The 15,772-nt window shown below is 44.9% G+C and overlaps 1 protein-coding gene across 1 annotated transcript in view; it reads left to right on the top strand.

Moving 5' to 3' along the window:
* Positions 1-352: 352 nt before the first annotated feature.
* Positions 353-15,772, top strand: part of LOC120836124 (probable maltase-glucoamylase 2) — a 37,826-nt gene continuing 22,406 nt past the window's right edge. Inside the window, exons 1-10 of the mRNA XM_040214552.3 lie at positions 353-436; positions 2,243-2,415; positions 6,810-6,975; positions 7,934-8,030; positions 8,365-8,477; positions 10,095-10,220; positions 10,329-10,451; positions 11,242-11,370; positions 11,480-11,599; positions 12,035-12,149. Of these exons, the coding sequence (XP_040070486.3) occupies positions 368-436; positions 2,243-2,415; positions 6,810-6,975; positions 7,934-8,030; positions 8,365-8,477; positions 10,095-10,220; positions 10,329-10,451; positions 11,242-11,370; positions 11,480-11,599; positions 12,035-12,149 (1,231 nt within the window). The 5' untranslated portion in view covers positions 353-367. The remainder of the gene's footprint in view (positions 437-2,242; positions 2,416-6,809; positions 6,976-7,933; positions 8,031-8,364; positions 8,478-10,094; positions 10,221-10,328; positions 10,452-11,241; positions 11,371-11,479; positions 11,600-12,034; positions 12,150-15,772) is intronic.

Here is a 15,772-nt window from a genome sequence, read left to right on the forward strand (position 1 = left end):
GGATAGTCGGTAGACCTCAATGGCTAGCTGCCTAGAGGTCTACGCAATATCCCTCTAGTCAGAGCTAATCAAGACACGGCGTTCTGACGTCACCGTAACCCCTGCGCAAGAAGCAGACGAACATGCGCTCCGCATTGTTTGCGTCGTGCTTTTTCTTTTGTTTTTGAATTTCACCGACCTTGTCTCTTCTTTTTCGTGCGAAGACTGCGCCGACTACGGCTGCCGTGCAGTCGAAGACTCGGCGACGGGCACGAGGACGTGCTTCCTGCGAGAAGACGCCTTCGGGTACAGGTACAGGCACACGACGTACGGTGACCGCGAGGTGAACTTCAGCCTCTCGTACGACATCGCGAGGAAGAGTCCCTTCATGAACCAGGTCATCAACAACGTCAAGGTGCAGGCCGTCTATATCACCGAGGATATCCTCAGATTGAGGGTGAGTGGACAACATGAACCTGAACCACGGTGCAAGAAACGCGTCATTGTCTGGAGCGTTTAGCCAGTACCACCTAGAGGAAAAGGCCTACACATTTTCCCTCCCCAAACGTCAATGGTAGTGGATGCATGCAACGTCGGTTAGCTTGCGCCAGCAGCAACGCCAAGACGGACAGGCCTGCTGCCTTGTTATCGTCTCCCGTCGAGCTTTAGCTAGTTTGCTGCTTGGGGCGGGCCGGGGATTCACCAACGGTGACGTCAAGCATAGGCCTTTTGTCCTAGATGGTATGCGGAGTGAGCTCATGTTCGTCCGCTTCTTGCAGAAGGGTTACGACGATATCAGATCGCCAAAACCTTATTGCCTGATTAAAAAAATATAGTGAGTAGACCTCAAGGCATTCAGCATTGAGGTCTACCCACTGTCCTTTCAATCAAAACCAATCAGAACTCGGCGTCGTTCTGACGTCACTGCAACTCCTGCGCTAGAAACAGACGACTTGCTCTCCGCTGGTTTAGCGTCCTATCCTGCGTTCATACATCAAAAGTGGCCCCGAAGTGGCAACAGATGACGTCACAGAAGCCGACGCGCCATGTCGGATGTCGCGACTCTGGCGGTTGGTTCTAAATGTGCCGGCAACAAGTACGAGCGAACGCGAGTGTCGCAGTCGTCATCGCGGTGCCCCAACTCCTCTGCCGAAGCCTTCGCAGAGTTGTAAGTTGCAGGTGACTTGCGGGTTTATTGCGGAGAAGGCACTGTATAACTGAGATTTCGGCTGCGCGCCAGAGATCCCCTGGTGGTCAAAATGAATCCAAAGTCGTTTGCTGAAGCGCGCCCGATGTCCTCCGTTGGTTTGGCACGAGCAACTCCCAAGTTTGACTTTCGCGTTTGCTTTCAGCGTCTGAGTTACAGCTATGAAGGGGGACTCGCTTCTGCTGTGCAATCGGTGATAACAAAGAGTTGCACGTCAGTGAGAAGTCAATGTAGACTCCATGTTGGCTCCACACTTCCGTGACTGTTGTCAAAGTTAGGAAAGGCATCATTCGATTCCAACTGGAATTTTAAAAATATGAATTTACAAGTCTATATGCTAACAGCGATTCGTTAAAGGAAAACTAACACCCCTCAACATTTTTTTTTACATTTTTGTTTCCAGGCGATTTATAAAGGTGTCGGAACACTACCCAATCAATATTTTTCTACAGCGTCACGTGTATTCTTAATAACGTAAAAAAAACAAAAAAACGCAATTGTTCGACACTGAAACCGAAACTGGACTGGGGAGGAAAAAGAAATATAGAGGAGAAGAACTTTGGCCAAAAATCACGTGGCTGTGCAACTTCTTTTTCTTTTTTTTCGATGAACGTATTTGCAGCGTTTTAGAAGCCACAAAAATGGGTAGCATATTTTCTGCCTATTTCTAGTATTGAGTGTGTGCCTTCGATGACCCACGACTTAGACGATCTTTGGTGGTTCTGGTATAAACCATAGAAAACGGCCCATGACCCCGGAGAAGAGAGTGAGCGCGACCCAAACCGGACAATTCTCAATCGACGGTTTTCGGGCGGAAAGAGAACAAATTTCGAGCCGTAAATTGTGTTAGGGGTAGTTGGGCACTCGTGTGTCCTGTACAAATAAGAATCTTGGCGAGCATAATTATCCTCTCAGTGTACCTTTAATGACAACAACAGCAACGACAAAAATAATATATATTGTGAAAGCATAAATACCCTGTCAGTGTCCCTTTAATGACAACAACAGCAAACACAAAAATAATAATAAAAAAAAATATATATATTGTGAACGCAGATTCACGACGAGGACCGTCCCCGCTACGAAGTGCCGGTCTCGAGCCTTTGGGCGATCCCCAGGACTATGCCGCCGATCAACAAGGACCAACTCGCCTACACCATCGAAGCCAATCAGACCAAGAAGGGATACGCTAGAATTCGCATTCTTCGCACGGACAACGAAATCCCAATGTAAGTAGACTTCTGAACTCTCTATTATAAAGTGGTATCGCGTTTTCGAAGAGTTGAACGCTGGATCTCGCGTTCTGGTTAATATGTGCAGGTTCTACGATCACTGAGAGCTTAAGAAGCGGAGGGCGTGGCTTCTCACGCCCCTTGCTTTGTGATTGGTCTTTCGGCGTTCTTATTCGCCAATGCCGCCATGTGATTGATTGAGGGGCGATAATTATATGCTCGGGACTTGACACGCCCTGTGTATCTTAAGCTGTAAGTGACATATAGTACACTTATCGGAGAGGTTTAAGACGGCGGTACCGCCTGTGTCGACTCGAGCAAGTGTGAATCAAATAACAGTTTGGCGTGCCATAAATATAGTACGTTGCTTAATATTATAAAATTATCAGTGCAGCTATTTCAAACGTCTTGACAACACTCCTAGCTAAGGGGTATAAACCAGTGTTGGACAAAATACTCGATGAAAGTATTTGAGTTACGTTACTAAATACCTGCTCCACTAAGTGTTCAAAACACTACTCTAGTTGCTTTCATTGTAAATTAACTTGAGTAGAGTACAAATACTTTGCGATGTAATTCAACTACTTTTCAAGATACTTCCGCATTGGGTAATTGGTATCGACGTCAGTGACAAGCGCAATTATACAGTTTCGCAATTCTGGTTTACCAGAATGGTTTATTAACACGCAACAACACAAGACGGCAGAAAAAAATCGTAGTGCTATTTTATGCAGTAAAACTATAAAAAGCAGGATATCACTGATACATGTTACAAAACATTTCTGGGACAAAAAAAAAAAAAAGAGGTCGCTTTAGCTATTTGCAATTTTCCCGACCTATAAGGGGCTCGCTGATGCCTATCAAAATTGCTTTCGTCTATAGGATCGTCGTAGAACAGCAGTAATTAATTATAGTTTTGCTTTATACGAGGAGCATTAGAGCCTTACTTTATTATTTTCCTGCCTGGAAGGTGTAGGCAGTCACCTTTTTGTGAAGCCGATCATCCAGGAGCTGGGGAGTGCGATCCTGACACCGCGGTGCCACCATCGTTGAAAGTTGCGAATAGGGACATCGCTGAATATCACGACCTGCAGCGCACCTTAGACGCATCGTTTAACTACAATTCAAATTTTCTATATAGGGAGTTCACACAAACGAACTTGGGATACGGAAATAAGTGAATTGATAACAAAGAGAGCCCACATAAAAGCCACAGCACAGGTCGCACCTTCTTCAAGTAGGTTTCATTCAGAAAGGCAGTCAACTTTGGGGGACGCTTTGTTGTCATTTTGAGGGGTTATCCTGCTCACAGTTCGTTTTCTGTCCTATTCTCTGCTTATCAGTGTTCGCTTACAGACAGTGTTCGCAAGGGCAATAAGTGCCGAACTGACGACAAAAAGAAAATAAACAAAAAACCTCCACGTTGTGCAGTAGAGGTATGAAATGTAGAACAAGCAAAAAAAAGTGTCTTCTTTTTCTGTCCACTGCGCATTTTTTCCTATTTGTTGTTTCCTGGACACTGAAGTCTGCATTGTTGTTGTGGGTTGTTTTCCGTTTTGCTCTGCGCCTCAGTGTGACAATCCTTACTTCCGTAAAACCACCCCTTTTGTTTGAGGATATTTTTTGAGGGAAACTCTAGGAAACAAAAGGTGTCTTCGGGAAGGCAAGGTTAAAACAGTGATTGTACGAACTTTGGTGTGAGATATGAGTCACATTCGTCACAAAAGCGATGTTTTCACAAGCTCAATTAATGTAAGTCGGCGTAGCTTATCGAACCTAGCAACAAGATTTAATAGCTCGAAAAAATGTTAAAGTTTGCTCGTGCCACGCCCAGGCCACTTCAGACCGCAAGTTCGAAAAAAGGTCGAATATCAAAAATGTGTTTCGAGATAATGAGTATGAGATGCTCAAAAATGGAATTAAAATACAGTATCAAATACTCTCGATCAAAACTATTTGCAAGATACCGAGATACTTAAAACATATTTGAAATACAGTATCTTGAATAGAGTATTTGAGATAGGCACAAGTCTGGAATGAACACGAGAGAGAAATCCGTTTCTTGGCTCCCCGAGATGCGCGTCACGGGATAACAACATCACGCTTTTTGTGCGGAGGCGCGCTGACGTACACTCTAAAAAACGTCTTTGCGTCCACTTTCACGCACAACACCTTGGAGAGCCAATCACCACAACTTACGGAGGCAGCGCAGCGAGTGACGATGCCGAAACATATGTTTAGACCAAAAAACGCAGTCTGAGTTGCGACATTAAGGAATGCAAGCGTGACGATTTGCATTGCTTAATGTTACAACTTAGACTGCGTATTTCAGTCTAAACATATGTTTCGGCATCGTCATTCGCTGAGCTGCCTCCGTAAGTTGTGGTGATTGGCTCTCCAAGGTGTTGTGCGTGAAAGTGGACGCACAGACATTTTTCAGAGTGAGACATGGTTCCCGGGGGATGGGGGAGCTTTTTTGCTTGGGCTGCACGAAGTGTTCCCTCTCCACCTTGGCGAGTAATATATCTTCGCAGCTGGCGGTTTTTCGTTCGCGTGTCTGTCAGGTGTAGAGATCCTGCTCTGCTGGATACCGGCGGCGGCATCCGGATTGCCTACCTTGTTGTGGCTTGTGGATGCCGTCGGCTCCTTGAAAATTTCTTTTACATCCTGAATGTTGTCGTTGATCAAGCATATCCTCGTACTACTGGTTTTGGATTCCACGTTCTTTGTGTTGCGTCCACCCTTTCACCCAGCATATTTTTTTTAGCAGCAAGCAATGCATCGTCCCCCGTGTCCAACAGCGCCGCTAGCGTACCGCTGTTTCATCTACCCATCCATTTTTCTACTCTCGTCAGAGTGCGACCGCGAAATGCGTCTGTTAACACTGACAACACTCTTGGCTAGTTTTGTCTAGGTGGCTCAAGCTACCGCCCGATATAAAGGGTACAGCCGTTAGCATCAATCCATTCATACATCTCCGCCCCCCGTGACTCCATGTGAATGCTGGTATCGGGGAGGGTATCCCGCTGGTTCGGCCAATCGCTGACGTCACGCACATCCTTCCTTGAGGGAGCTCATCCGCGTGAATACCCCTTTCGAAAGGCGTTAATAATATGTCGGGTTAGGTGAGGGGTGTTTCAACAGATCGTGGTCTTGTAGGAATATATTAATATCCAAAGCACTTCCGTGACCGAAGTGCGCAATAATGTGCGCAACCACACATTCTTCGCACGACGGAGGTGAATTCAAGCATCAAAACTTAATCTCGCAATGTCATTCAAACTGCGTGCACAGCGATTTATTTCGCCGTCTCGAGTTACACTATACCATCTCTCCTACGGGAGGGGCACGGTGGGGAGGGGACACGAGGGTTGCGCGTGTTGGCCACGGGGTTCAGGACCGCTGTCGCGGACATGCACTTTAATAGGACAAAAAAAAAATAAAAAAAGAAACACGTGTATATTGAGTGTTCGTTTGGAATACCGTAGAATGCTGCGCGTGCTTTGTAGTTTTGTAAGGTGCGCGTATTTTATGATTTTCAATGACGCTCAGGGAGTTTTTAATTGAAACCATACCTCTTAAACTACAAATTATTAAGTTCAATATGCAAAAGGAATTTGCTTTGCTTTGAAGCGTCTTTATTCAACTTCCAAAGGAGTTAGCGCTTTGAGCGCTATGCTGTTTGGTCACGGATGTGTCGTCGAGCTCTCCCTTGTGTCAACAGAGAGAGCGAGACGACAGGAGGGGGCCATAAAGAACGGACCTGAGTAACTTGGAGCGAAGCGGGGGCGCCTGGTGAGGGTTTCGGAGTAAATGAGATGCCGCGAGGACCCGACCGAGGTCGGGTGAAGAGGGGTGGTTCAGCCACTCGGCAAGAGTGGAGGGGGCAGACGAAAGATCGTGCAGGAGAACGAACTGTTGAGTAAAGGGTTCTATAGAAGATGCGCGAGAGTAGGGGGTGTTTGGCCATTGGTGCACTCAGTGGGATCCGAGGGTGCATCCTCTTGAGGAGGACGGGAACGAGGAGGGATCCCGACCGGGTCTGATGTAGCAGGCAGGTCTTGAGACGAGTAAAGAGGAGGTGAAAGAGGCGTCCAGAGAAAACTGGACTTTCTTCGTGTGCGCTTTGAACAACGTGCTAAAATATGCCGAGTCAGAGAACGTGACTTTTAGCAAATTCATTATGAACAAGGGGCTAAAATGCGGCGTCTATGGAACATGTAACTTTTGGCTCATGCCCTATGATCAGGCTGCTCGACTATGGCTTGTCCCGCGCATCAGATGTAAGCAGCGTGCTCAAATATGGCACCCAGCGAATACATATCTCTCAGGTTTGAATTGAACATAGTTTATTCCCCCATTGTAAATGATTATACTTTTCGGTTCCTCAGGTTGGACTCCTGGTACCCTATCATGACGGAGCAGTTCCTGCAGATCGTGTTGCCATACAGCGGTCAACAGATTTACGGTTTCGGTGAGAACGGCCACGACGGAATCATGCTGGGCGCCGGCAGCGGTACCATGTTCTCGAGACACGGCTCCAATTATTCGACAAAGGTGAGTCTGTGGCAGGACAGTGTTGTGTCAGTTACCGAAGATAGGTAACGAAATAGCTTCACCGTTACTTCCAAGAAATGAGGAACGCTATAGATTTGTGTTACTTTAGATTTAGTATTTTTTGGCAGCGATAAGCTTCAACAATTAAACTTTTGGCGAAGTGATTTTAAAGTATTTAGCTAATTTATTTTTGCAAATTTGTAGAATATATTTTGTTTAATTCTGATTGGGGCTTTGGGAGGAATTTCAAAATGATTCCGCGGAGGAGCAAATATTATTCCCTTTTTCGACGCAGTTTACAAAAAAATATAATTTGTTTTTAGGCTAAAGCGAAAACCAAGTAATAGCCAAAAGTGACGAGTAACTAGCAGCAATATTTTATTGACGATGCCATCAAATAGTAACGAGAATACTGTACTTGCTGGTCATTTAGAAATATAACATATACGGTAGTGCGTTCCTGAAAAGAAAGAAGAAGAAAGTAACGCGCTGTCAAGAAAGTCGTTACTTGTAAAGCGCTACATCCCACACTGCTGGCAGGTCAATGTAGAGTGAGGGCCCAACAAATAGAACCCCCTTTGCGCCAGAAAAAAAAAAAATGAACGTTGCTGTCGACGTTTGCGGCGTTTGATGTACCACAAACAACAAACAGGCTGAAGGAAATAATCCTGACTTTGCTCTCGTTCCAATTGTTTTCCCCGGTAAGACGCTCCAGTGGTACACAGGAACGCTTTTACACTTTGAGTCTACGGGAGAGATGACTTCCTCTCCACGGTTCGCTCTGCTAAAGGTGGGGAGGAGCTCTCCCCGAACTCTTAGCACGTTAACGACCGTAGTTGTACCATAACTTCCTAGATTCCTGGCGCGGCGTCACAGTGGTACGACTCTCGGCGACCATGGTCGTACGCGTAGTCGTCGCACACCAAATACTACAGTTCTTTTCGTGTTTTTGTTCCAGACGTGGAACAACTTTGGAGGCGTCCATCCTTTCTTCATGAACCCAAAGGGAGACGGCACGACATGGGGTGTACTGCTGGTGAACAGCAATGCAATGGGTAATGATGATTGTACACTTGTGTCGTTAAAGAAACAAACACTTGAAACAAAGAAAGAAAACTAAAGCCGCAGTTATAGCACTTATACATGATTCAAAATTCACGGTCTTGAGACATGATGACAGATTTATCTGAAGGCACATCTCGAGCATGTTCCAAGCATCTTTGCTTTTTACGCCTGCGTGTGCTTTGGACATGTATGCAGGCTGTTTTTGAATGACTTATGTGACCAACCGACGAGGAAGAAGCGCGCCTCAGGCAGTGCTTGCAGACTCTGTTCCTTGTATGACGTATAAGCAGTGGGACCACAACTCAAGGATTCTTTGTTTCGCAGACTACACGGTGACGGGCAGCGGCAGCATCGCCCTGGCGGCCATAGGTGGCATCCTGGATCTGTACTTCTTCGTTGGATCTACGCCAAACCACGTGATACAGCTATACCATAAGGTGAATGTGCTTCTCCTTTTTTTTTTTCCGCACGTACCGTATTTTCCGGACTGTAGAACGCACCCGGTGTGTAGCCCGCCAAAACAAATTTCAGTCGAAAAATATTTTTTTTCCTAAATAGTTTACATTTGGTGCATAGTCCGGACGTAAGAAAAAAGAAAAAAAATACACAGCACACCTTAACAAATGCCCGATTTACTAGCTTAAAAATTGTATCATATATAAATAATAATTAATATACCTTGTTATTAAATAAATAATATCTAGTCATAGTGAACGATCCTGTAAAACATTCTTGCATTGTCCACACCTGTAGGCTGCGTAAAACTTTATATTTTAAACATGTAGAGTCCGCTAACTATAGTCCGGAAGAAATGGTTGTAAAGACGACGTGTAGGATATGCTTTAAGCATAACAGCTGACTTCGTTTTCGCAAAGTTCATTGCAACCCAAGCATCCCTTGCAAGCACTTTTTACAGCAAAGCTCCTTGTAACGCAAACGTCACTTGCATGCATCTTATGCAGCAAAGTTCCCAAAGTTCCTTGTAACCTAAGCATCACCTGTTTGCAATTTATACGGCAAAGTACCTAGAACCTAATTAGACTTTCAGCTGCACATTGGAGGGCCAGAAGAAGAAACGATTGCTTGCGCGTTTCATGTTCATAAACGGAGTATTACATGCAATGAACTTTCAGAAGCTAACATGTGGTTCGACTAGGGTGATCAGGGCCATCCCGTCATTTTGTCTAGATGAAGCTTCATGCGAAATAAGAGTTGTGGCGCAGGCTAGCTGTTGAACGTTTATACTTGAAAAAGCCTGTCTCGGGGTTTTTCAGGTATGAGCTTGATATGCACTTTTTGTGGGTCGTGCATAGTTGAGAAAAAGGAAAGAAACAAAAATGCTTAATTGGTATAGACGTTATTTTAATTAAAAAATACTGCGAGTATAGTACCTGCTATAAGATGTATATTTTCGAGTTGTCTGTGATTACATGTGAAAACACATTTTGTTCGCATAAACTTGTAGAGGAGACTTTTTTTATATGACTAAGTTTGACATGCATTGGATGAATTTATCTGCCTGTTGTTTACAAAGGGGTAAGACGAGCAGTGGTTTTCTCCATAAAAACTCCGGAAAAATGTGTTTTTATGTTGAGCATAATTGCACGCAGCAGAAGCTTTTTTTTTTATTTTCTGCCAATTGTTGAGGTTAAAACGAGTTTAAAGCCCCCAAATAGGCTACTCCTAGAGTATCGGCGCTCTATTTGCCGATTTTCTTTTGGTCGCCACCATTTCTGTCCTTAGTGCAGAGCAGATGCAATTTCTGATCATTACGATTAAGAAATCTCCCCTCCTGAGCACAGGAAGCTCAGGCGATATAATTTTGTTTTGTCGCGAACTGTTTAAAAATTTCTAGATGGCGTAAAACAGTTTCCTGCCATTTCCAATAAAGCTTCGGATGACCGGCAACCATGACTTTAAGTACCAAGATGGCTGAAGTGTCGTTATTTCGAAGCATACATTATTTGGTGGCTCTAGTGTCAACCACTGCCAATTATATTATAGAGGGACATGTTTTCTTCTGCATATGCCTCAAGGATGTTATTCGTCCTCAGGTTATCGGAAACCCCTTCTTACCACCGTTTTGGGCCTTGGGCTACCAACACTGGTTGCAACGGATTCCGACCTTGGCGAGTCTGAAGCTGGCCGTGACCGTTTTGGATCAAGGCGGCGTTCCAAAGGTATGCCCCGTTTGCACTTTACGATGTCCTGCTCGTTAACCGAGTAAATGAGTTGTTGGTCCAAGATGACGGCACGCGCCTTTTCTTAAGATGCATTTTTTTTTAAAGGACGCGTTATGGTTGGATGTTTCTCAAGACTCAAGGGCGTTCACTCTAAGCTCCAACTTCAACGGCCTCGCAACTTACGTGCAACAACTTGCAAACTCTGGCGTTCAGGTCGGGCTCATCCTTGTAAGTATAGATTCCTTTTTTCCTCTTTCACCTGGTAAGAGTAATTTGTATTCACACACTTGTTAAGCGAAAACCCCAGCAAAACGAACAAAAGCGACAAGTGCCGTGACGAAGCACTTTTGGCGCTGCTTAATGGTCCCCAGTAGATCGTAGCGTCGGCTACGGTCGGACTTAAAGGGAAGCACAAGAAATGTTCTACAAGTCAAATAACCAACTTGTGCTGGCGCAATACGTTCTGCGCCGCCACAGTTTCTCCGATGTACCGTGCGGCCTACATTGTTTTACTGGGGGGGCTTTCTCATTTTCAGAAGTTAGCAAGCGTGCAGGTATATTCTTCCAACAAGTTAAAAAAAAAAATTCTGCATTCTTATAGCCTAAGCCGCCATTGTTTACGACAATGTGTCTGCAGTGATTCTTGAAACTTTTGAAGACGGAACGAGTTTGGTAACATCACTGGCCGCTGTCGTGAACATTAGCAGACGGGCTGTGTCTTCTGACACCTGTATGAATTGTCCAGTATCTAATCTATTGAGTGTTCTTCCTAATTAAGAAGTTTAAAAAAAAGCGTACCCACAAAGCTTTGCGCGCGCCGAAGAAAAGCGTCGTCGCCCCAGCACGTGCACCAAGCCCAAACCGCATTTGGAAGTTTGGGCATGTTGACGACGCTATTTTTTTTTTGTTTTTGCGCACGAAAAGTTTTTTGGGTATGCTATTCTACAACTCGCTATTGTTTCCAACTCCTATTGAAGTGGTGTAAAATGATGACACTGACCTCTTTTGAATGGTCTAGAATCCTGCCATCGCCGCCGATAACAGGACAGTCTACGCTCCGTACAAAACTGGGCTTGCTCAGGACGTTTTTGTGCGACAGGGGAACAATCCACCTGTATCTAATACCAATGCTGTCCTTCTAGCAAAGGTAAGGAACAAGGGACCACAGTCGCTTCCTTAAGAATTAGAACAGAGTCATGGTCATAGGGCTCGTGATGCATCCACGCGTGAACATAAAAATCGTGTCTTGCTTCCAGGGGTTACCCTCTGGCTTGTCAGCGTTTCCGGACTTTTTCAAAAACCGCACGCGGAACTGGTGGAAAAACCTGATTGAAGAGTACCAGGGGAATGTCACCGAATTCAGCGCAATATTTCTGGTACGTTTTCGAATTCTAGTGCAGCCTTTTAGCTTAATGAAGGAGGAAACTTTCTTATTTAAGACACCTGCCACACGCTTCTTGGCTGTCCAACCTGTATAGGAGTTTTCGAGTACATTATAAAAGTGCTCGTTATGGGACATGTTGATTATGGAACACCACAGAAAGCTGTTCCGGCTATGCCGGTCTCCAAGTCATACGGATATTGACCATTCATACAGGTGCGTTCGAATATTTAACTACATATTTAAGATCAGGTAATTCAAGTTCTAAATTACCCGTTGGACATTTTTTAAAGGACACCGGACGTTTTTAAATATAACCGTCTCAACACTCTTTTTTTTTGTTGCATCATCCTCAAACCATTTTAGTCATTGGTATAGAATAACAAAAAAACATTTCTGGCCTTCGATGTATGACCATCTTGCCTTTCAGGACGTCAACGAGCCGGCAGAATTCAGCGCTGACCTAAACTGCCAACCAGGAGACGCGTCGTGCCAGGCCCAAGTATGTCCCGAAAGCAAATGGGAAGATCCACCATACCTACCATGTAAGAACTGCTTCGCTTTGACTCGACACATCTTCAGGCTCGCTGGCACAAATCTTTATTATTTTGTTTTACCTTCAAATTCAGAGCTGTGTTCTCATGGCCCAAGAAATATTCACAACGAATTACCACACTCCTTTAATCACCGTAAATGCTTTATACACTGCCCCAGAAAAGAAATCACGGCATCTGCTAATGCAGACATTGGCGTTTCCGGCGGACAATGAATCCTCTATCGAGACACTTGTCGCCTGATGTACTTTGACAAGAAATAGTTAGCTGTCTGAAAATTGTGGAAGAACAGTGAACATATTTTTGAGTCCCGTAAAAGAAACAACTTTTAGAAAAGCAAAACAAATGAAAACAAAACAAAGAGTGTTCTAATGCCTTCAGTGTAAGCTTAAAGTGACGTTTCAAAAAGGCAGTGCAATGAACTTTTACTGGAAATTTGATCTTAATCATGTCGCTCGTACGGTACACTTGGGATTCGTTAAAGCGTCTTAACATCGCAGTATGCTACTCCCGTTACCGTTACCGTATACTGGAACTGGCAGGTAATAGGGAGTTTTAGGGAACCGTTTTTGCACATCAGATATGCTACGATAGGCCCTCCGGTACGCACTGCGCATGCGCTATCGCAGAAAACTCGCAGATGCGCAGTTCATACTGGAGTGTCAATCGTACCGGATCGAAGGTGCAAAAACGGTTCTCTACAACTCCCTAATGTACAAACAACAACATCAACAACGTTTTAGTCAACCGCCATCTTTATGCCACGCTGCTGGACAAAAAACCACCGCGACGATAGTCGGAGGCACCAAGGTTAATTCGCTGTACGTTCTCATTCCGGCATGGCGACAACCGTAACGACATTGCGATAATTCTACGCCGATAGGATGTTTTTGCGCGGCGTCAGCGCTGGCTACCGCGGCCACGGTACGGCTCCTGATGCGCAGTGAAGAGCGTGCTTCGACGTCATAGCGAGAGCTTCCGATGGCACTGGCGCTCCGTATAAATAATTGTGTTGCGTGTATGATCATTAGACAGCCGGAAGTTATCCTCGGTGGGCGTCTGGTGTCTCAACTGTAGATGACTAAATTAGCCAGTGCAATACTACTTCTGGCCTTTTTTTTTTTTTTTACGTGCATTACACAGTAGTGATACTGGACTGTGAACGCCGGTGAGATGCTCATCCAGATCAAAACGGGCAGGGGTTGGGATTGAACCCAGGACCCCTGGGCTCTGCAGCGCGAGCTTTCGCTTCACGCGCTTGGAGCTGCGGTGCGCGAACACATTCGGACATCGATCTCCCCGTTACGTATTCCAACGTTATACTAAAGCTGCTTAATTAAAGGGCTGCCCGCACAGGACAGCTATTCTGCTATCGACACTATTTGCTGGACGGAAGCGGGGCTCTTCACATTGTTTCTGGTCCGCCCTGGAACGATTTTTTTTTTTTTGTCCCGGGGGTGGGGGAGTCATTCTCCGCTAGCGTCCTTGTACAAACCCTCGGAGCGTGCTCATGACGTAGGGCGGAACGTCACGCACCCTGCTGGCTGTCGTCAGAGCCACCGCTGTTGTTGCCAGTTTCCGACCTCCCGAAAACAAAGAAAGGCAGGATACGATAGCGACGTGGTGAGGAGGGAAGCCGTGGTGTTTGCTCGGTTAATGTCTTCACCGAAAAAGTGCGTGCGCACGCCGCAACGGTTTTCTTTTTTTTTTCTTTATTCTTTATTCAAAGATAACCCCGAATTGCCCGATTGTGTTACAGCAGGGGAGCTACAGTATTGCAAAAAGAAAAAAAAACAAACAAGCCTTCATTAGCAGAGTATACTTGCTCTGAAGACAGCCAAATCCACTGTATAATAGTTTTAAGAAAAAAAGAAAATACAAACGAATTGCGTAAATGTTTGTTCTGGCTGGCATTCTCCGACTTTAAAGACTTGATCATTTCGATGAGAGACATATCGTTCTTCCCAATCAGTTGCGCTATTGATTCCTTTTTCTAAAATTAAATGATAAAAGTAAGAATTTTAATCGAACTTTTGTTCGTCGAATGGACACCGATTCTCAATTTATTAAATTATTTTTATTTAGTAACATTGCCCTTCCGCCCATAGCGCTTCAAGACAAACCGAGCAGCTCTAGTCTGTATTTGTTACAGTTTATCAACCTTTTTTATGTAGGGTCCCAAACGGCAGGGATATATTCTAAAATCTTTGCCTCACATATGTTAGCGCCCCACTGGCTGTATCCATCACATCATCCACGTTAGCACTCCCATAAATAATCAGTGGATAAAATGACGTCTAGATAGTTGTGTGTAGGTTGATTGTTATTTATATGATACTGATTTTCAATTTTTTTTTGTAAGACATGTACATTTTTTTAGGTATTCAAATTCATTTTTTTTTTGCTTTTAGAACACAAAGTATCAATACGGTCTAAGTCCTTTTGTAACTCAGCGACATTATTCTCACTCTTAACTCTTTTATACAAAACCCAATTATTAGCGAACAACCTCATAAACAAAGATTCTTACTGACATTAATAAATATTAAAAACAAAAGAAATGTACTCTTTTGGAAAGACCTGACTATCTGCAATAGACGGGTTTAGCAATGACTCTATTCCGAATACTATATAAGCCTAGACAGACTCAATGAGACCAGCAAGTTGCTCAACGTTGTTCCTTACATTTCTGCAGTTTGCAACAACAGCTACAGAATCAAGACAGCCGCGTTTCTTTTGCGCACGGTGGTGTCACTGCAGTACTATACACCAAAGTAGTGTTTACAGACAAGCCCGCCTGGCCCATATGAGGTGTGGGCACTGCGCATGCGCAGAAACCAAAATCGGGAGGAGCGAAGGGTCTGCGCATGCGCAGTACCGACAGCAGCGCCACCGCATTGGCGTGACGTCAGTGAGTTGAATTGGTTTATACTTCATTTCACCTTGAGCCCAGATGCAGCCGACGTGAAGAGCTGAAGGCACTAATCAGAGAGCGTCAAAAGCGCACCATCATGGTGTCCGTCATGTTTTGAACGTGTCCTATCATCGCTAATCCAGTCATAGACATAAAAGGCCTAGTGACTTGCCTTTTTGACGCTGTTTGATTGGTCCCATTAGCTCGTAGCGTCCGCTGCGTCTGGACTTAAGCTTAAACGAAGTATAGCGGAACAATTTCCTCATCCCAAGAGAAAGTTTTTCCTTTAACAATAAGCATGTCTATTTTTTAGTTGTACCCGGTTAATGCTGTCTGCTTGTTAGTGCGAAAGCATTAACTGTCCCGTGGAGCGAAGCCGGCATTGTCTGTAACAGCGAAACAAGCAATAAATTCCCATTGGCTGCGGCGCGTCATATCAGATGCTTTGTCACGAAAGCCGGCGGGACCGCTCATGGTCAAAGCGGACGTGCCTCATAAATAAAACACAAAGAAAAGGACAACAACGCAGATGCATCGTCACGGAAGCCGTGGAGCCGGAGGGGGCGCTGCGCCTGCGCAGTGGCGGAGCGCCCCCTCCGGCCACTGCCGGAGCGCCGGAGCCGGAGCGCCATGTAAAAAAGGAAGCCGTGGAGCACTGCCCTAGTGAAAAATCCATTTGTATAAAAAATTTCATATCCAA

Source organism: Ixodes scapularis, unplaced genomic scaffold (assembly GCF_016920785.2).
Source record: "Ixodes scapularis isolate PalLabHiFi unplaced genomic scaffold, ASM1692078v2 PGA_scaffold12__126_contigs__length_90152505, whole genome shotgun sequence".
NCBI lineage: Eukaryota > Metazoa > Arthropoda > Arachnida > Ixodida > Ixodidae > Ixodes > Ixodes scapularis.